This window comes from Toxotes jaculatrix, chromosome 1 (genome assembly GCF_017976425.1).
Source record: "Toxotes jaculatrix isolate fToxJac2 chromosome 1, fToxJac2.pri, whole genome shotgun sequence".
NCBI classification, from domain to species: Eukaryota; Metazoa; Chordata; class Actinopteri; family Toxotidae; genus Toxotes; species Toxotes jaculatrix.
This window is the reverse complement of record NC_054394.1, coordinates 14,007,803-14,029,402: the sequence shown is the minus strand read 5'-3', so window position 1 is coordinate 14,029,402 and position 21,600 is coordinate 14,007,803. Positions and strand designations below refer to the sequence as shown.

Genomic DNA, 21,600 nt, shown 5'->3' with positions numbered 1-21,600 from the left:
ATCTTTCCTTAGCTTCAGGGTGGTTTTTTGCCTCCACCTCTGAAACACCACTGACCTGGACCACATATACGTTTCTATTTCTAGGTTATATTTAGTTAAACTCAAAATTCATTGTTAATGTTGTCCACCAGCAACATAATTCTTTGGACATGCTGTCTGTTTTGGGCTCTTCCCACAGCCTGTAATCTACATGTACAACACACATGTACAACACACCTCTCAAAAAACTGTTGAATAAATATGAGCCACTGTTTGATTTTGATAAGGAACTTTACTCAATGATATGTACAGAAAACAGCATTAATTAAAAAAAAGTTTAGTAATTTTTTTCAGCTCTTTACCCCAGGAGCCAAATAAAGAAAGGCAGCATGATCCTCTCAGACACGATGACCTGCTGTCTGAATGTGCAACAATACCTACAGCTGATAAGCTCCCAGCTCACAGATACAGCCCACAAACAGGTTGCAGGCAGGTTACCCTTGATGCCATACCTCCAGCTTTTTATCAGCCTTCACAACCATTCCTGTCAGTGCGTGTTCATCAGTTTACTTAGGGATGAAGAGTTGCAGCAGTAAAAGCACCAGTACGCGTATCTCCATCCTGGAATGGAGCTAAAGTTTCCCTTCCCTTCTATTTAATGTCACAAAGAGGTTCCAGTAGCCATTTTCAAAGACAAATAAAAGGTGAGCTGAAAAGAGCGCAACAACACAGTATCACCAATATTTAACTCCATCCGCTCATCAGAAGCTGTAGCCTCCGTGATGCCTCTTGCTCCTCCTCTGTACTCGCTCCATGTTTCTGAAAAGCACCTGTTTACAAATGTAAAAAGTTATAATATCCCTTGTAGAGTTTTCACCGACAGTAACTTTATGGAAGCTGTTACACATCACAAGATTTTTATTAAGTCTCCTTGTAGAGTTTCAGTCCACTTCGTTTCATTCTTTATACAATATCTGAACAAACGATGACAGCAGTCCTGAAAATCCATGCTCCGTAGGTCCCAGTATGGCTATACTTGTTGGATTTTCGGGGCAGGAGGACATTCTTCCAAACACCTCAGTGTCATCCTCTATTGGAGGACTGAGACGTCACAACTCATATGTTTAGCTTGTTCTTTGCACAGTAGCAGGGACTGCTCCAGGCAGTGCTGTCAGTAACAGTTTGATCTACAAGAGGCTCTTTGGTTCAGTGCAGACTGTGCACCCAAACCAATGGTTTATGTTCATTTCATCCAGTGTTTTTTTTGTTTGTTTGTTTACCTCTTCATTCACCTTTTATCCATCAGCATATGACTGACTAACTGTGTGTCAGTAATATCTGTTGAGGCTTTGAGTGACTGTACTGATGTCTGGTTGTCCATTCATCCAGATCTCTCGCAGAATCCTTTCCCGCTCTTCTAGCCGCTGGGCACGGTCCAGCTCTGATGGTACGAACAAAAACACACACACACCCACAGGAAAAGGTAAATGCACACCCTACACACTGTCCATTCACATAACCACTGAATTTCACATCACTACTGAGGAGAGATTTTAAAGTATGAGTATCATACCAGTACCACCCATATCCAGTATTTTACACCCATTTCATAGTTTTAAAGCTTTGTTTGTCAATTGTTTCCTAATCCATTTCGGAAAAAAAAGATGATTACCTAAGGACAGAAACACGTCTAACTACAGTTTAGACAGTAAACAGACAGACAACAAAAAAATTCTGAATTTTTTTCATTTGTCACCTGTGTAATCAATGTGACATATTGATTTTGTGTGTCTGTGTGTGTCTGTACCCTCAGCTGATGTGAACATGGTGGCGTGCAGCAGAGCTCTCTCAAAGCGCCTGCGTCGTCGTGCCGACAGGTCGGACGTGTCATCCCAGTCCTCTGACTCGCTGTCCCCTGCAGGCCCAGTCCCTCCAGACGCAACCACAGCCATGCTGTCTGGATTACTGTCACCGGGCTGATGGTGGGGACAGCTGTGATGGCGACGGTGATGATGCCTGTTCCTTTGGCGATGGCGAAGGTTGTTACTGTTTCCATAGTTGCAGTCTGCTCGACAGTGTATCTGGAAGACGATGGCGCAGAGTGTGACTAGAAGGCCAACACACACACCACCCAGAAACACCAGTGCTGTCCTCTCAGGTTGATCTGAGGGAGAGAAAAAGAGAGAGGGTGAGTAAAAAATAATTAAAAGTGTACAATGTACAAATCAACTGCTGCTCCATCATCCTTTTCTTCCTCCTCTGTACCCACTTCTCTCTTCCTCTGCTCATTCCATGTGCTGTTGTTTTAAATCCTGCCATTCTTTACCTGTCCACCAGTCTGTTGAGCTGATCCCCACATCTGATCTTACTCACCTGTTTTCTGGCAAATTTTCTTTGTTGCTTTTGAGTCAATACAACCAAATGTCCGTTGCTTGTGCCAGTTGTTCTGATTGGACCTACCTGCAATGAAGGTGTAAGCTGCCAGTATGTTACTGAGCAACGCCATCTCCTGTGAGACCACCTCCACCTCCATATTTGGGCTTCCTGTTGCTGGAGCGCTCATGATTTCACAGTGACTTGAGCTTCTTGTATTTTCCTGCAAAGGTCAGTGGAGTTTATCCCTCATGACTCCCCTGGATTGTAGGTTTGAGGGGTGGAGCTGAGAGGACAGTAAGGAGAAATTAATGATAGTGGGACAGAAAGAAAGAAAATGATAGAGGAGGATAAAGGGGGAAAGGCTGAAACATGACACATCATCCTTTACAGCGACCTTGCCAAAGTCATTACTCATTTCTGGAATCCTAGACTAAAACATCAAACAAGTAGTCTCATCTCAAGTCACCTAGAGATAGTGTCATATGAAAACATACCCTTTTAATGATAGCAAAAAATGACCTGTATGATCCTGTTACTCTGTTGAGGTTTGTGAAGTCTTGTGATTTGTGACTCACAGTCAGTTTTATTCATGGGATCAAACACACTCATTAAAATGATAGAGACTCTACGATTGTGTGCAGTGTTGAAACGTGCTTTAAGGTAACGCTTATGTAGAAAATTTATCACCAATCATTTCTATTTATCCATAAATGAAACATGTCTTGTACGGAGACAAACTGAGTTAATTATAGAGTAGTTTGGAAACTTTTATGCTTTACCCCTCAATCTATGCATCACTCTTCTGTTTCCCCCTGTTTTATAAACATGTCTGAGCAGTTAGCCTGCACGGTTTAGTGGAGGAATAACCGCCATGAGGCATTCATACCTCAGATAAACCTGAGCGGCTCTTCCCTCTCAGTCAAATACCAATATTTAAATTTAAGATCACACACATTATTCACATTGGCAAAATAATAAATCAGCTATTCAGAGACAAATGCACACTTTCATCATGTGGGAGACACAAAGACTTTGCAGTACCAGCACAACAGATACAACAAACATATGCACAGCACTCACATGAACCTACACAGGTGAGTGAAAGGAGTGTGTCTGGAAATCGGCCAAATCGGCATATTTGACTGAATCTGCTTTATCAGTTGAATAGAAATGACTATGAATCAAGTAAAGGTACAGAAGTTGGTCACTGGGCTTGTTTGTAATGTTTATAACTCTAACCACCACTAGGTGGCAACAAACAGTCATCAGCCAACATACACTTTGTGGGCTGTAAATACAATCACTCAGATCAAGATATAGATGACCTTGGTGGTGGATGCATGCACACACAAACACATACACACAGGCATTATGCAGACATGATGTTTTCCAAAACCAGCTGGTGCCATGAAATGGAACAAAGCCTTAATGCCAAGACATAAGCCGTCCTGGAGATTTTGACAAAGCAACAGTCCTGTGTAAGAACTTTAAAGTTTTGTCCTGTTGCTTTTAACCACTTTCGAATGCCTTAATGCTCAGTAAGTGTAAATAAACCAGTGCCGACTCAAAAAAACAGTTATTTGTTTTTCTTTTTTTTTTTGACTCTGACACATACCAAAGCATTTATTGTCTGAGCTAGTTTGCAGCGCCCAGGTTAAATGTAGAGTGGAGACAGAGACAAATATTTCTATACAGCATTGTGTCTAGACATGTAGACCCACATCCAGACTCTTACTTTGACTGGGACTCCCCCATACACACTCAGAATTATACCTTCTGTGTGTGTGTGTGTGCGTGTGTGTTTGATGGTTTTCATACATAAATCCACAGTATCTTAGGGAACAGACTGTCAGATGGTGGGCAGAGGTTGAGGGAGATGCCAGACGGGGAGAGAGCATAAAGAGCATGTCACTCTGACTTGCAGACTAATTAAACTAACAGAGCTGAAATCCTGGAGAAGGTCCAGGAGGATCCTTCATCCTCTGAAAGGAGAGGAGGATTGCGAGGGAGCACGGGAAGAAAGAAGACTCCACTGTGTCTGCTTGTCTTACTTAACTTCTCTCTAACCTGATCTGCTCAGCCATAAGGCTCCACAGTCTAACAAGGCACTCTGAAGGAAAAGGTCTCATCAGTTTTTTTTGGTTTTTTTTTTAAATCTCAACTCTTGACTGAGTGTGTCTTCATGCTCCAACATATAAAAGCTTCAATACTTAAAAAAATATTCAATTTAAAAATCTGTTTGGTTCTGTTAACAGTGTATAGAAATATGCAAACTTCGACAAAGTGCCATAGTGACAAGTGACTCACAGTCCAGTGCATTATCATATATACTGTAATATTTTGAACCACTGAGACTTTGCATGATTATTATGACATATATCTAACGCTCAGTGCATAATGCGGTTTGACTGACTGAGTTACACTGCTCCAGAAATAAACCTGTCCACATCAGCTCTTGCAGCTAATAAAAGCTCCTCCGTCCTCTTACAGAGGATAATGCTAATTAACAACTATCACACATTGTAGTTACAGTGTTGTGTAATAGTGTAATATAGGAGTTGACAGAGAGAGAATATTTATATTATCATCACTTATTGGGTTCATCAACACTGAAATCCTGCAAGTGAGTCTCCCCCCTTTGAATGTTTTCAAAGATAAATGAAAATCTGCATCCTAATATACTTTATTTCCCTTTTATCTGCAAAATTATCACAGGAGTTAAGCAGTATCTGCACATACACTGTGGGTGACACTTTAACTGAACTGTGCTTGAAGCATTACTCTCTCATCACACAGAAAATCTGCGAAGCCCCTTGGCGAGACTTGTATTACCGACATTCCTCATGAACATTTCATAATGTTCTCATCCAGAACTTTTGAATCTCTTCTTCCAAATAAAATGAAGCTCTGTGGATGTGAGTGGAGCTCGATTGTATTAATTTTGTCATAAAAGCACAGACACGGAGTGGAGCAGAGTTAAAATGGATTTGTCGAGCTGTTTTAATTTCATGAATGTGTTATGATTTCCCTAGCTGACAGCTTTAAGCGCATCTCATTACATGTGAATGTGTTCTCACTGAGTGTTGATGAGTTTTTCCCCCCATTAAACCTTTTATAAATTATTGGAAACAGGCCTAATTACTTCATGAAGACAGATCAGACTTCATGACAAACAACTGTAAATGCATCCTACCATCCTAACAAAACACCATCTCTTAAAATGTGCACAGTGTCAGGTCTTTAGGCTTTTTAAAGCGAAAACAGAGCAGATGACCAAAGATGCCATAACCTGCATGTTGAACACTGATGCTAAAGCTGTAAAGACACGACAGAAGTTTAGACATCAACAGATAAAAAATGGATGATGTGCTCACAGAACATCAAACTGGCCTAATTTCTGAGGAAGCTTTCAACTGTAAAAAGTCAGAAACAGAAGGTGCAGCTCTCTTTACCTGGTAAAAAAAAAAAAAAAAAACGAGATCACACTGAAGAACAAATCTGCATTTTGTCTGTCACAGCATGGAACAAAATGTGCCCCCAAAACTATGCATTTTCGTCTCATCTTTACATGTTATTTAGCATTAAAAACACGCTTCAGGCCTGTAATTGTGTTACAGAACTAACAAAACAGTCAAAAAGCCATGCATCAATAAAGCAGATGCAAGAGAGAACAACACGACAGCAACTCGCATGACATCGCAGTGCAACATAGGCTAACACAACAAAACACAACACAACCTCCAAGCACTTCTAAATTCACTGACTGTCAGGGTCATTTTGTGATGTTGTGTGTAAATGCTGCAGGACGTGACTGCCCTTCTCCCTCCCACTCTGCCGCTTACTCCCTCTTTCTGTCTTTTGGATTTGTCAATTTGGGTTACTGTTTGTTACAGCAAAAAGCATGTCATCCTGCCATCACTAATAATTTATTGTTTAGTATATTGAAAACATCATTTTTCATTTAGCTTTTCATGAATCACACTGTTTTTTTTTTTCTTAAAATAAAAAACTGCATGTTTCATGATGTACCTGCGTCTATACAAGATTTATAAAACAAGTATGAACAGAGAACTTATGACAGATTTCCATCAGTGTCATGACAGGTAGTGAAAAATCATGCCATAATTTACTATCAGGCAGCTGCACATCACAGTTATGTAATGACATTTGTATGAGAGTCTTGGACTGCAGCCAGCTAATTACAGCCAACCACAGTCTGTCCAACAGTCTAGACAACAAGAGCTGTTTACACCGATGACATGACCACGTATGAGAGGATCTATCTATCTATCTATCATCTATCTATCTATCTATCTATCAAATAATTAAATAATTTTGTGAACTGCATTTTATTTTTCTTTGGACAGAGCCAGCTGTTTCCCTCCAGTCTCTGTGCTAAGCTAAGCAGCTGTGGGCTGTAGCTTCATATTTATCATACCCATTTATGAGTGGTATCAATCTCATCATCTAACTCTCAGCAAGAAAGCAAATAAGCATATTTCTCAAAAATGTTGACCTATTCTTTTAAACATGGCTTAAACTACATGACGCACTGACTGAATCAGGTTTATTGAATCAGGGAAAAACAAAACTAGAAAAGAATGAAGTAAGTTAGCATGCAAGCAGCTTCAGTGATGCATATTGCCTCACCCTGTATGGCACAATCCAAGTTTTTTTTTTTTTTTCTACTTCTGCTACATGACCAAAGTCTAGATGTAACATGCCAACTATTTAAGTGCAAGATACTTTTTTCCTTCCTAATTCTTTTTCCACAGACAGTGACCATCCTCTCACTTCTCTGTGCAGTCTGGCCAAATTCTTAAGTGGCACAAAAGCTCTTTGTTTCTCTCCATGTGGTTAAGGAGACTATATGGTTCCTTTGCCTGTTTCAGCTAAGCCCACACTGTACGCCTGCAAGCACACACACACACTCACTCACTCTCACTGACACACACAGGAGATACACAGGCACACATCCTCTGCACGCACTCATCACACTTTTAGCATATTTTTCCTCCTGTGTGTGTGTGTGTGTGTGTAATGCTAATGCAATGTGACACTGGCCTTTCCTTCCTCTGCTGCACTGTTACTATCTAACATGACCTGCAGAGAGAGTAGAGAGAAAGACAGGAAAAGTATGAACACAAGAGAGAAGAAGAGAGAGAACCAGAGCAAGAGAAAGTAAAGCTAGTCAAGAGGGAGAACGAGCGATGTGTGGACAGACGGACCTACAACACACTACACCTCACATTATCAACATCATCATCATCATCTGTAGAGGCAACAACAGTAATATCAGCTGCAACATCACGTGCAAGTCTCTCCACATGCAAACACAATGTTTATACTCACATTTTATTAGTGCAAAGATCCCATCTGGAGTGTGTTTACTCCTCTCCTCTTCCTCCTCCTCTCCTCCCCTCAACTCTTCTTCCCCTCTCCTTCCTCCTCCTCTCCTTCCTCTGCTCTGCACTTCTGCGCTCTGCACTCCTCTACCCTCTCTGCTCTCTTCTCTCTCCTCCCCTCCTCTCCTATTATCTCTTCTCTGCTCTTTGCCTTTCCCTCTAAGAAAAAGCAAACACTAACAGTATAATTATATGTATAAATCTTCCGTGTCCTCCCCCGGTTGTCAGATGGGCCAATGCGTGCAAGCCTTCGTCTCCTCTTCACTTTCTTACACAGATACAAACTAAAAATTTCAGTCATTCTTTCTCTTCCTCCCTTCAGTTCTTCTTCTTCAGCAGCAGCAGCAGGAGGGATGTTGCTCCAACTGTGTTCCAGAGCGGAGTTCTCCGATTTTCCATTTTAATTTTTCCAGGTTATTTTCTAGACAGAGAGACAGAGGTCAAGTCCTGAGGGCAGATATGTGACATGAGAGACCCCGACAGGTCGACCAAACCTCTCTCCTCTATCTGTGCCAAACGTCTGCATCCCTCTCTCGCTGTCTCTCTCTCTCTCTTTCACACTTTGTCAAGAGCACACAAAGAAAGTCTCTCACACACATATTGTTGTAAACGTAGATCCTCTGCCTCTGTCTTCCCGGTTTCTCTCTCTGATTCTCGTGCAGAACATCCAGCAGAGGGAGGAGAGAGAAAAGAAGGAGAGAGGGAGGGACACAGTGACAGGAGAGCAAACAGAATGCCACACACAATTAAAAAAAAATTTGCACAATTGATGAGTGAAAATATGTTTCATGTGCAACGATGAAAAACCACATGTGCTCATAGATAAATGTACCAGATGTGAAAAAATATTTCACAAATGATTGCACTGATGTTTTACATTTTACATGAGAAATAGCTCAAATGTGCTTTACCCTCCAATGAAAAATAAAAGCAAAGACACTGGAAAAAATCAACGAGACACAAACTGGAGAAACAGACAAAATGTAAGCATCTGAAATGTGCAGCATGCAAACCTTTTTAAGTGAATACACAGAGGTGACAATAAGTGGCAATAAATGAGAGAAAAAGAGAGACAGGAGAGAGTTTGGGAATTCACCTTCTTAGCGCATGTTCACGCACACAGGTGAATGGTGTTGCCTGTGTCTGTTGTCGTCTGTGCTAGGACCCTGGGGACCATCCGTGTGTTAGTGTGTTTGAGCCTGACTGAATTTTATGGGAAGTATGGAAATTATGTTTTAGAGCTAAATCGACAATTTTCTAAAAATAACTTCATGTCAGATAACGTTTATGAATTTTTTATCAGTCCACCTGTCATCTTGGCAGGTTATTTTTGTGCTGATGCTATGCAACAGGAAAAGCCTGAAGAACCCACCTGCCTCTGGGTGGGGGCTGACAGAGGTATCCAGGCCAGCGGCTCTCAACAGGTACATGACAAAGACAAAAAAAATAAACACCATGTTTGCTAAATCCTTGCTTTCAGGTAGAATATTACTGCTTTTAGCCCTGTTAGCAGTGAATATGATATTTATTTGTTCTTGTTTTACTTCACCAGGTGTGTTCAGGGGTGTAGAAATAAAGTGTGGCCCCTCTGCAAACACACTGTCAGTGGAACCATTTTCCCTCTTTATTCATTTTAATTCATTTACAAAACACTGAATCAACAACTGAACACATGCTTCTGTAGAGTATATTAAAGAAGTCGGTAATTAACTGTTTGTACAGCATCTAATATTACTTGAGATTTGTGCTTTGGTCTGCACAATCTGAAATCTCAACACGTTTCAGCTCTCCTCTATCAATGATGAAACTGAACATTTAGTGGAGAGAGAACATTACAAGACATTACAGTCATTCCTTAATGGCTGTTATGGTCTTTATTAAGCCCTGAGTGTGAAATGAAGGTAGAAAAGCCTTTAGACTGTGAGGAGATTACTGTGGTACAGGATAGAAGAGAAATTAATAAGACACAGTCCCCGGTCATCATTCTCTTCAGCATTTCTCCTTTCTCAGTCCTCCCCTCCATCCTTCTCACCATCCTCAGAACAACCTCAGTCTCTCTTCACCTTCATCATCTTCCCTTCTGCTACTTTATGTCTTCATCACATTGTAGGTGTCTCTGATATGCTGTCCATCCTCATTTACATATATAAGCTGGTGGGGGGAGAAGGGTAGAATCAACACTGACTGATGTCCATAGAAAATTTCATGGCGGTCCATCCAATATTTGATGAGATGCTTCAGTCTGGATGACCAATTAAGTGAAGCTAACATGGCTAAAAATACATTGAATTGCAAACAGGGAACAACAACAGATGTTTATCACCTCCTCATTATCATCATCATCAATACTGATAAATAAAAAAACATACACATCTAAACCTTGTTCTACATATAGAGTACACAACATACGCACCACTTACCATCCATAATGCATCCATTTCTCCACCTCCTGCTCAGTGGGATAAAATATTAACGGTTTTGAATTTGTGCACTGCATTCTGTGAGGAATTGTTGTCAGTCATCTCTGAAATAGCCAGGGACAGGAGTTGTGAGTTTCAGATGCTGTGGGTGGGAACACTGAATCTGCAGGCCAGTACACTCTTTGCTCCACTGGCATCTCACTGCATTATTCATGACCGAGGGATGAACCCTCTGGTCAGCACGGGCAGTCACATCTCGGCCCATCAGAATAAAACAGGGTCGGCTTCTAATGGACAAAAGTGGTTAATATTGACTGACAAACTGAAACGTGCACCCGGGTCAAACGTATTCAAACTGACCTATAAAGGGAATCAGGGTCCTCTGGGTCATGTGTTTGCTTTGGTTCAATAGAACTAAAGAAAATCTTTTTTTTTTTTCAGATGTTACTTAAACAAGAGTGTATTTGGTGGGGAGTATTTTTAGCTGCAGATTAACACACATTTGATCAGCTGGAGAGCATTTAGCAGCAGGACAGTGTGCAGGGGACTGAATCAGAATAAACCACAGTGCCTGTTTCCATGAGGGAATGTAGAGTGGTGAAGGAACATGTCACCCAGCGTAATGGTGTGACTCACTGATGCATTTTTAATCATTTTTGAATAACAATAGAGCTCTACAGCAGAGAGGAATAAGATAAATCAGACCTTAACTCCTCATCCTTTACAGTACAATTAAGTACAACTCTGAGGTACTTTACTCAAATACTTACGGTTCTGCTTCACTGCACTTCAGAAGTCAGTGTTTCTACTTCACTACCTTTAGTTGCTATACTTACAAGTGTCTTTGCAGGCAAAGATTTTACATATAAACCCTGAGATAATTTCTACAACAGGTTGTATTGTTATATGTTAAATTACAAAATGGATAACATTTAATCATCTAATTTATAACAATACAGCACTGACACTGGCTAATCTGATCCACAATAAGTACTTTTAATAGGAAATCTCACACAGCTGTGGAAAAAAAAAGAAGTCCATCACAAGTTTTTAGTTTCTCAGAAAAATATCTGCCCCTTTAGCTGCTAAATGCTCCGCTGCATTCACTGGCTAGTCGCTGACTGTGTCTGTCTGCTGTTTGGTGCTGAGCAAGCAGTGTTAGTGTGCTGTGAGTTTCCAGAGCTTTTTCCCCCAGAACAGCTGTGTATATAAAGCAACATCGGTGAGAGGAGTTAGAGGGAACTAAAACAGTGACGCTGCAGGCTGGAAAATCAGAATCAAAATCTGAAACATGCTATAAAACTTCATAGAGCTGAGAGGAACGACAGGGTGAGGTAATAACTGTGGATTTATCACTACAGCGACTCCATTCTTAAACAAGTGGTCATGTGATGAATTGTAAACATAAAGTACTGATTATAGCGTAACATCATACTTATATAAGTAAAGGACCTGAATACTTTTCAGCACTGCCAAAATCAAAATTCAGTGCCAATAAGAAGTGTTTTATTTTTGTATCTTGAATAAGATGCAAAAATAACTGTACCAACTACTAAATACAGAACTATAGAAGCATTTAAATTATTTTTTAATTTGTCACAGAGAAGGAGCCTGGGCTGACTTGGTCTGTAGGTTTACTTTGATGTGGACTCTCTCTTCTACTCTCTTGTCTCTCTGTTGCTACAGGCCACCTTTAATCGGTGTAGGTTTTTGGCAAGAACACAGACCCCTCATTACTTTTGAGTTATTTCTTTGTATGTGTGTGTGTGTGTGTGTGTGTTACATAAGACAGCTGTTCATGTGGTGATAATCAAATCATTCCCATGACTGAGTCAAGTGGAACTGAGGGCCTCTCAGACTCATCCTCCATGCACGTCTCTCGCTCTCTCTCTCCATACTCTCTTTATGTGTCTCCATATGGGTTTATTCTGTCTCCGTTTTTTTCCCTTCTGCCTCCAAAATATCTCTTCTTCTGCTTTACTGCACTTTTCTTTTATACTTCATCTAACTCACTTGCTCTACCTTTTTCTCTCGCTCCCTTTTCCTCATCTCTATGTATTTTTTCTGCCTCTACACTTATATGTACAGCTATTTATATGGAAAAATATCCCATAGGATGACAATTTATGATTTATTTTTAGATGAGCACTATAAGTAATACATGAATAAAATATTAAACACAAGAAATGCAAACTGTAACTTAAATCTTTTGTCAGTAAGGCGAAAAGAGGAACACGTGTTCTAGGTGGCAGTTGTGACAAAGCCACATTCCTCCACCAACTCTTTGGCCGCTGAATGCTTCACTTTCTTCTCTGGGCAGGTAGCGTACAGTGGGTTGATTAGAGCTTTTTTTTTTTGTCTGAAAACAGCTGCCTGCTGTGCCAATGATAAGAGAAGTGAGACTGAAACAAAAGATAAAAAGTTGTGCGATGGAAAAACCCAAAACAACAAGCTGATGTATACATGTGATCAACTGTTAATATAAAAATACTGATTATAGCAGCTTTAGGATCACAGCAGAGGACAACTTGATAACCAACCAACCAGCACTTCCATTGTGCTGTGGAGACTGATTTCGGATATGAAGTCTGTTTCCCTGGTTACACTTACTGTTGCAATACCCTGCAAAAAATAAAATCTCAGGTTGAGTTAATGGTTCATCTCAAATCTGTCCATTTAAAACATGAAATAACAATATTTTTCTCTCTTTTTTCTCTAAGAACCTTTGCAGGCCAGAAGCGTCTTGTACTTGAGTCCACCTTATTAAATGCAAACGTCTGAAGGTTGATACTCGTCATAAATTTGTTTCAAGCATGTAACACAGTGGCACCCTTTTTTTTTATTTTCTAGATTTGTTGGATCTAAAATTAAAAAAAAAAAAAAAAAAAAAAAAAAGTTGGATTTCATGTTACACACAACTGACTGTGATTTCCACAGTGTCATTGAAGAAAAAAAAAACTTAGGTCATTTCCCCAACAAGAGGAAGCCTGTAGTGATTCAGCTGTGACACATTTGTTTTTAATCAAGTGCAAAAGAATTAGTTACCATCAGTTACCATCATTTATATCACCACATCCCCACTGCACTGAATCCATTACTACCACTGTGGCACTCTGCTGCAGGAGGCTGAGCTCAGCTGACTTTGTCGACTCAGTTACGCAGCTGTGTGTGTTGCTGCGAGCGTCAGCCCCTTGCTGAGCCACTCAGCGTGGTTACATAATGACTGTTGCTCCTGTGGACCCAGAGTCAGTGGAGGGTGAAGAAGGACTTAATGAGGTCTATTGGTGCGGACTGACAACTCCACACTGAAGTCTACTGACTTTGCGGCTGGACACCAACAGAAACCAGTGAGAAATAAAATAACGTCCCAAAGTGAAATATCTTTTACTTATTTTAATATTTCTTTCGCTTGGATTTTCTTTAAGTTGGGTCTAGTCAATGCACTGGACGACATGCACAGCTTCTACCTATCAAACATGCAATATATCCTCGTTGTAGGCAGCTTTTAAAAATGAGTGGATCATGATTACTGTGTATTCACTGAATTTCATACTTAAAATGAGTGTAAAGATGTGTCTTCTGGTGTAACTAAAAATGGGGGGATGGCTGTAGTAAACAGCAGATGAATGGTTTTTGAAAGAAATGACAAGGTTTCTTTTCAGATAAAGTCTAAAGCTGAAATTCATCGGCCGTACACGGCGAAATATCACTTTCCTTTAGCCAGCCAATAATTTGACAGTTGGTTTACTTTTAATGTCTTTAATTTGACTTAAGAAACCCTGAATCAGAGAGCGCCACGAACAGGCCAAAGTGAGTACAAACAGCAGGTTACAGACTCCAGGCTGATCAGCTGTGAACAGGCAGTCTGAGTTAGAGAGGCCATGACCTCAGTTAGCACAGCAGCAGTCAATGCAGAAGGCTGCGGAAAACAAAGAGTAAAACAAAAGACAAACTTTTACACCCCAACACAGACAAGGAAGGTAGTCCAGTCTCTATGCACATTTTCCACAATTTCAAAAAAAAAAGAAAACAAAAACAAAAAAAGACTAAAAACAATTTGCTTGATTGAATAAGACAAAGTAGAGCACAAAACAGCAGGCCTCACAAATCGACTAGTGACCTAGTCTACTTACAGTAAAACGCAATCACAGAAGCATCTAAGATGTTATATTGCTTTTCAAACCAGGATCGACGTGTGTCAGATGAACACATTTTTTAATATCTGCCGTCACACACGTTCAAAACAAACCCAGCGGATACCAACCGATTATCCAAGATTACAGCGAGCGAAGCTGCTCCAGACCTTTGGATAGTCACACGCGCATAAATTAAGAAATAAATACAACAACTTTTCGTTAATATTCAGAGCACCAGCAGGCGCTCAGAGTTAGAAAAGAATCCGGACGCTAAGGACAAAAGAGTAAAAACAAGGCAGAAGACACCAAAGAGTCAACCTGCAACATAAATATACAGTTTTTACACACGACATCCTTGTAAGGTTTTAATGGGGGATGTTTATAAAGGTCGTTTTTTTTGAGGCCACACAGATGGACAGTAATGCTGTCAGTGAGGCAGCGACTGGAATAAAATCCAGCAGTGTGAAAATGTAAAGAACAAAAGTATAAGAAGAGCAAATACTGTTTATTATTGCTGACAAACTGCCAATATGTGTCGCCTCAAAATCTTCTACACTGAAGTACGAGTACGGCGGGCAGAGCAGACTCAGCTGGAGAAGGAGATCGAGGTGTAGAAGGAAATGCTCATCAATTCATCTTTTTTTTCCACCTTTCATTATTTTTGCACTCCCACTTGGAGAAATTACTTGGTCTTGGTTGAAGAAAAAGCAAAGAAAAAGACATCTATGGTAAGACCATCGTCATCCCAGTGAAACCAAATGATTTTAGAAACTGACAGATTTTTACAAGAGTTAAAAGATGACTTAATATAAAGCGAGACGTTAGAAGTCAACTCAAAAAGTTGCAGCACCTCAGCTGAAAATATTTATGTTTCTGTATCTTAATTGTTCGTTAAGCATCTCTACACTTACACGCCATACACACACACACACACACACACCAGATAAACAAAATAAGCTTTCTGTATTGCTTCAGTGACTTGACCTCGAAACAACATATCCTGAGATCTTCCATCTACAGTAGTAAACTGACTCCAGACCAGAGCCACTCACAAAAAACAACTTCTCGTCTAAGTTGTCCAATGTGTTTCATGTTGCTGTCTGTCATCTGCCATCTACTGTTTATGATGACTTTCATGTCACTGAGACAAGACAGCTCATGTTCAGTGAAGATAAAGCAGGTCAACAGTCTGCTGTAAGCCAGAATCAGTCACAAAGCTCTTAAAAAAAAAAACAAAAAACACATAACCGTATATATATCTTGAAAGTTAAGAGAAAACACTAGCTAACTAAATGGCCTTGGTTGACTAGACTTGGCAAACTGTGTGACAGTGACTTAATACATGAAAACTGACTGAGACACAGAGCTGTGAGTCTAGAGGAGAAGAACCTGTATATTTATAGTTTTATTGCTTTATTAATAGCTCTAACTTCCTCTAAAGGTTGTAAATTATTACAGCCAAGGACGCAGATGGAGCTTCATGACAGTGTCTCCACTGTAAAAGAGGACAGGCTGTAGCTCTTCTGTTTAACTCCTTCAGAGTGTAAATATTGTACAGGTGCAAACTCCAGCACTGACTGAGCTTCCCTTTCCATCTGGTGTCATTATGAGACAGAGAAGCCCTCTGATCCCTACTGGAGGAATCAGATGACATGAGAAGAGGTATTATTAGTGCTGCTGGTTAATATTAAAATTTTAAGGCCTGATGTTTGAAACACAGTTTAGGTGTTTGATATGGGAACTTTCTTGGAGTTCATTTGAGGCGTGTGGGAGGAAGCATCCCAGTTTGTTTATGTGACAAAAAGCAGCTTTTGTTGTGTCTTAGTAGAAGATGCGGTTTCTTATTTCAGTTGATCCTACATGTCTATTTGCCGCTGAACAGCTGCAGGTCGAGGCGGACCCACACTTCCCCTGTAGGAACCTCGTGCAGCAGAAGACGTCGTGTCACTGGTCCCTTGTTCTCCAACTCTTTCTTTATGGTTGCCACGGGAACCTCTGTGCGACCCAGGAATTCTGATAGAAGAAAAGAAATATAGATGGGCACGTGTGTTCGGAGGATTTTTTTTTAAATACTCTACTGAACAGATTTCAAGTTTTTCAAATTTAGACCTTTCTGGGTTTTACCAACTAAATTGCAGCTTAGAAATTTATTTAGTTCAGTTAGTTAATTTGGAAATTGGAGTTTTTCTTATCTTTATGTAGGTTTACAGAGAAATCAGAGTCACTGAGAGTATGAGCAGAAAGAGAAGAAAACTAGAAGAAGAAACTAGCAGGTGACCGACCATCAGGTGAAAACTGGTCTCTTTCAAAGATGGTGATGCAGAGCACGTCCTGGTAAAGGTCTTTGATGTGAAACTGACAGTTGAAGTTCCACTTGGGGTTCAGAGTGTCGTTCAGTGTTCTGGATGTGAAGATCTGAGCTCCCATGGTCACTTCACAGTAAGGGTTACTTTTACCTGGAGGAGGGAAGGAAGACAGAAGAGGTGAGCAGGGAGACAAGGTTTGGGAGGAGGGTGGTGGGTAGAGAACAGGAGAGGAGAACAACAGCAAGGAGAAGGAAGGGGAAGAGGAAAAGGAGGAAATATATACGGAAGAAATTCAGTATGTTAGAGAACATAAACTGAAACCAAACATGCATCATGGAAAAAAGAATAACTGCAGCATAAAGGACACAGAAAGGCCTCTGACTGAAAGTGAACTGAGGGGGGAAAAAGGACGACAATGTGGCTTCATTCAGCGTCCACTGCACCGTCAGGACGTCCTGTAACATGAGCGTGTTCAAGCTCACCATTGGGTTTTCCCGCCTTGAGCTCAGTGGCTTCTAAGATGGTGACGAGGAGTCTGCCGATACCACTTGACTTCACAGATCGAGCTGCAAACACACACAGACACACAGACACACACAGACACACACAGACACACACAGACACAGACACACACACACAGAGAGAGAGAGAGAGATGGGTTAATCCGAGATATCATCACATGTACTGGCATCAGTACGACTGTGTGAGCTTCATAACAAACCTTGATAGGCCTTTTCCCTTTTCTTCTTTTCTGTCTCAATGAATTCTTCAGACGCAGCCTTGATCTTCTGGACCCACGCCGTCCTGAAAACCCAACAGTAATTACACAGGCCACCAAACACACCAGATCTGTCTGTGTGCGTATAAGCATGTGAGCGTGTGTGTGCTGGTACCGTTCATTGATGTTGTCAGTCCTGAGGATGTACACTCTATCAATGTGTGAGATGTGGAAAACAGGCTCGTCACTGGAAGGATCTGGCAGCTTCACCAGAACTTCATTTAACAGCACAGGCTACAGGTAACAAAAGACAGCACACTGTCAGGCGTGGAAATACATCAGCACAACATTAAAAGTGACAAATTACATGGAAAATGCACAAGTTTTTAAAATAAAAATACGAAATAAGAAAATGTGAAGTTTCATGCTGCCTCATAGGAAGACATTTCCATTTTGTGTGTGTGTGTGTGTGTGTGTGTTTCTCTCTTACGGGTTTGTACATCTTGAGCTGTACATTGTTCTTGTTGCTGAACAGTTTATCGAGCCCAGAAGAAGTGAACTGTTTCGCCGCATGAGTCAAAAGCAGAAAGTCGTTGAAGAGGAAAGCCCACAATTCTTTGTTGCTCTTTACCTTGTACATCTAGAAAGAGTGGAGAAAAAAAAGTGAATTTATCACACAATATATGATTTTATCAACAATACTTACAACACGGTTCCAGTAACATGAGTACAGTTAGCACATTTACTTTTGTAAATGCTCTCCCCTCCCCTTTTTTAACTGCTCAGTGATGAAGGTAGGATTATTGTTAACTCTTCAGAATTAAAAAAAAAAAACATTTATTCTCAAGCCAGAAAGCAAATGTCTGAGTTTTTCTCACACTATTTTAATGGTGACATGTGATCACTCCCTGGGATTGTTCTGTTTGTATTTCTGCTCTAATGAACTGGTCCACTCATCTTTTCTGTGAAAGTCTCTTCACTGCTTTCCCTGGCATCTCTGCGGTCTGAGGCTTGTAGCATGTAACTACAACATCCCATGGATCTGACCCAGTGATGTTTCCCATTTCATCTCCCTGTACACCCCCTTAGACTGTCTGGCCTCATTTGCTGTTCATAGACAATGTTCTCACAGTTTCAGGAACATTGCAGTGTTACTCACCTTACCGCTATGGAGCAGTTTCCTGGGGCCTAAACAGTTGGTAAGAGAGTTAAAGACCAGGTGCTGTGGAAAAAAGTAAACAATTTAAGGATTTTCATTCGTTCTTTAGAACCAGGTGTTATGGAAAATGGTTGTTTCCATGAGTGACACAGACTCTTTCTATCCTAACGTATAAGGTAATCAAGTTAATACTAACTGAATTCATAAATAATTAACTTGATTCATAGTGAATTAGGACTTAGTCAAGTTTAATACCTCCACAGCACCATCACACTGTACGTGGTTCTGAATCCATTCCAGTCTGTCAGAGTTCTCCTTCTCTCTTACACCCTCGTTTACCTGGTCAAGTTATTACATTTTAAAGTTATTAAATTAAATTAAAGTAACAAATAAGGTCATAAATAAGTGATTCTGTGAAGCTATGAACCTGTTGACAGAGTTCCTCTGCCCTCTCCAGAGCCTCTTTCAGAGGACCTCGGTCAGCATGGCCCTCTGCAGTGCACTCCAGGATCTAAAACACACACGTAGATAAACACACAAGTTGATTACACTCACAAACAAGAGATGAAAAGGCAAAGCAGTCCTTTTTTTTTCCTCATCACACACAGGACGCTCAGTGTCGGAACCACTTAATGAGGAGCTCAAACAGACACACTCATGAAAATGATGGCCTACGTTTTTGATGTGCAGTGGGTAGCGTGTGATCCTCTGCATGGGTTTCAGCAGGAAGCTGGACAGTGGCATGCCCTTACACCTGTAGTCTGTGGCGATTTTCTGATGGGAATAAAAGACAAAATTAACAAACACATTTAGAATCTTGTTTCCTCTTTTATGTTTATGACTGCAGAGAATTTGACCTGAATTTAACAAATTCATTAATAAGGTTATCAAGTAAAACTGGAATCGGTAAAGCAGATATTAAAAAACTAACAAAAGCCTTAAAATATGATAAACTCCATCTTTCTCTATCTTTGCACCTTGACTCCACATTTCTTCTCTGTCATCCTAAGAGTTTTTTTTCCTGCTCACTCCTTTCTCGCTCTTCTCTCCCTCCTACCTTGAGGAAGTTCTTGAAGTCCGGCTCGTTGTCGGTGCGAGTCTGGAGCAGCGTGGCTCCGTTGATCTGGCAGGAGCAGAAGCGGATGTAAGGCTGCATGTGGGACAGCTCCGCGGACAGGATATCTCCAATCATCTGCACCGGCATGTTCTCCCCGCCCGTCTTCTTGCGGACACGCAGTGCCCTGCAGAACACACATGAAAACACATGCAGCTCTGTATGTTTGCAGAGTCAGAATCCAAAAACACACAACATTAAAACAGCTGCACTTGTATAACATTTAATCACTCGATCAGACTCTGAGTTCCTTCTAGATTCCATTCTGTCTGTCCACGTGATATTTACTTGAGAAGTTTAGTGTTGCAGGCCAACAGTTCTTTCCAGTTGACAAAGATCATGGCCATCTCTCCATCATTCAGCCGGCCTGACTCTGACATAGGTTTGTGGAAGACCTGCACACACACACACACACGCACGCACACACACACACACCAAGGTGTAAATAAAGACATCAGAACAGAAAATGAAGAAAGAAAATTAGTAATTATTAATTATTATTAAGAATATTATGGATTTACATACACGCTCAGGTATGTGATCAGGAGAACACGCAGACACTGACACATCACATTCTCATAAAATAATAACTGTTTTGCCACAGCATGTAGTTGTACTTGGTTGACAGATCAGCAGGATGCATGTGTGCATTACCTCCAGCACTATATTCAAGTCTTCCACATATCTATCCTCAGTCTCTATCAGCTCATGGATGTAACCCTGTCTCTTCTTCTCCTGGGGGCTCAGTGAGTCCAGGCTGTTCAGGTTAGCACACCCTGCAGGAGAGGAAGAACAAACAAGATGGGGGTAGTATTAAAATAAAGACCCAAATATTGAGGCCACTTCATCAAAATCACACTGCTTACACCAAAGAAACACATCAACACTGCATTTACTGCCTCCTGCTGGAGGTTCTGGCATGGGAAAACAAATAAGCTAGAAATTGATTTTAACTCTTCTCACTGCACAATACTTAAACCATCGGAAAGGAGGAGGAAGAGGACAAAGGGGAAGAAGAAGAAGAGGAGGAGGTGGCATGGAAAGGGAAACATGAAGCACTACATCAGCATAAACACAAAAACACACACACTTACCTGATACAAGGTGCCCATTAGCCCACTGTGAGGGTCCCATATAAACGGACGGGTTCTCCGTCACTAATCCTTCTCTTTCCTCTCCCTCTTTTCCTTCACCTTCATCATCTCTCTCATCCCAAAGGTTTAAAAAGTGAAATCTGCTCTGTAAAGTCATTGCTATGACTCTGATTCTGTCTCTTTGAGTATTTTAGTGGTCTGTCCGTCTTCTGTCACAAAGTCTGATAGTACTCTGTCTCCCCTGTCTTGTTTTGTCTCTTTCTCCTTCTGTGCTGTTATCTCCTCATTGCTGGTATCAGACTAAAACTTCACCTAGACAAAATCTGTTTGTACCAAAACAGGAAGAGGGATTCTTTCTTTCTAACTCGCCCCTTTGGCACATGTTCAGATTGGATAAGTCTTATTCTTTTTTCTAGTTTTCAATTAATTTATGCCACTGAAATAAGCCCAAACAATTGTGTCCAGGCCATATACCTAGTCTAATTTTGATGAACACAGATGGTTATAACGCTGTGTCCAGCTGAGAAAAAGGTTGTTCACATGTATCTGTTCATCTTAATCGCATTTATTGTGTTGACAATATAAACACAGAAGCTAACGCACACACGTTGTAGAGCCGACCAAAGATATTTCACAGAACAATAATAAAAACACTTTTGTCATCTCAAACCAATCTTTATTTTTTATGTTTTATTTCAGAATCAGAAAATATATTAGGCACATCTTCAAAAATAGTTACACCGTCTTGTACCAGAAACATACTATTTATTTTTAGAAATTACTATCTATCTATCTATCTATCTATCTATCTATAGTCAAGTCAGTTGTGCTAACAGCCTTTGCTGCTATGAACTCTTGGTGCAGCTTCCTCACAGTGTGTTTGACACAATTTT

At 40.6% G+C, this 21,600-nt stretch overlaps 2 protein-coding genes across 5 annotated transcripts in view; both read right to left on the bottom strand.

Annotated features, from left to right (window-relative positions):
• Positions 1-1,307: 1,307 nt before the first annotated feature.
• On the bottom strand, positions 1,308-7,751 carry eva1a (eva-1 homolog A (C. elegans)). The gene is made up of 5 exons (XM_041039251.1): positions 7,708-7,751; positions 2,440-2,638; positions 1,985-2,143; positions 1,787-1,909; positions 1,308-1,420 (listed from the first exon to the last, which is right to left on the bottom strand). The coding sequence occupies exons 2-5, from the start codon at positions 2,540-2,542 to the stop codon at positions 1,308-1,310; spliced, it is 498 nt and encodes a 165-aa protein (XP_040895185.1). The 5' UTR covers positions 2,543-2,638; positions 7,708-7,751.
• Positions 7,752-13,613: 5,862 nt separating this feature from the next.
• The window catches only part of itsn2b (intersectin 2b), a 31,641-nt gene continuing 23,654 nt past the window's right edge, over positions 13,614-21,600 (bottom strand). For 3 of the 4 annotated variants that reach the window (XM_041055633.1, XM_041055561.1, XM_041055484.1), the window contains exons 28-40: positions 20,268-20,389; positions 19,902-20,008; positions 19,557-19,740; positions 19,175-19,273; positions 18,927-19,010; positions 18,755-18,838; positions 18,500-18,562; positions 17,831-17,980; positions 17,516-17,634; positions 17,344-17,426; positions 17,105-17,188; positions 16,599-16,772; positions 13,615-16,329 (exon numbers count right to left, since the gene is read on the bottom strand). In XM_041055633.1, the coding sequence (XP_040911567.1) occupies positions 16,181-16,329; positions 16,599-16,772; positions 17,105-17,188; positions 17,344-17,426; positions 17,516-17,634; positions 17,831-17,980; positions 18,500-18,562; positions 18,755-18,838; positions 18,927-19,010; positions 19,175-19,273; positions 19,557-19,740; positions 19,902-20,008; positions 20,268-20,389 (1,502 nt within the window). In that variant the 3' untranslated portion in view covers positions 13,615-16,180. Of the gene's footprint in view, positions 16,330-16,598; positions 16,773-17,104; positions 17,189-17,343; positions 17,427-17,515; positions 17,635-17,830; positions 17,981-18,499; positions 18,563-18,754; positions 18,839-18,926; positions 19,011-19,174; positions 19,274-19,556; positions 19,741-19,901; positions 20,009-20,267; positions 20,390-21,600 lie in introns of all 4 variants that reach the window. The other variant, XM_041055724.1, reaches the window with a different exon arrangement.

Excerpts from the sequence above, each read along its gene's own strand:
- eva1a (XM_041039251.1), bottom strand. The coding sequence starts at position 2,542 with ATGAGCGCTCCAGCAACAGGAAGCCCAAATATGGAGGTGGAGGTGGTC. Across the intron at positions 1,910-1,984 it reads AAGGAACAGGCATCATCACC|GGACTGGGCCTGCAGGGGAC; the intron begins GTCGCCATCACA and ends TTGCGTCTGGAG. Across the intron at positions 1,421-1,786 it reads CATGTTCACATCAGCTGAGG|AGCTGGACCGTGCCCAGCGG; the intron begins GTACAGACACAC and ends TCGTACCATCAG.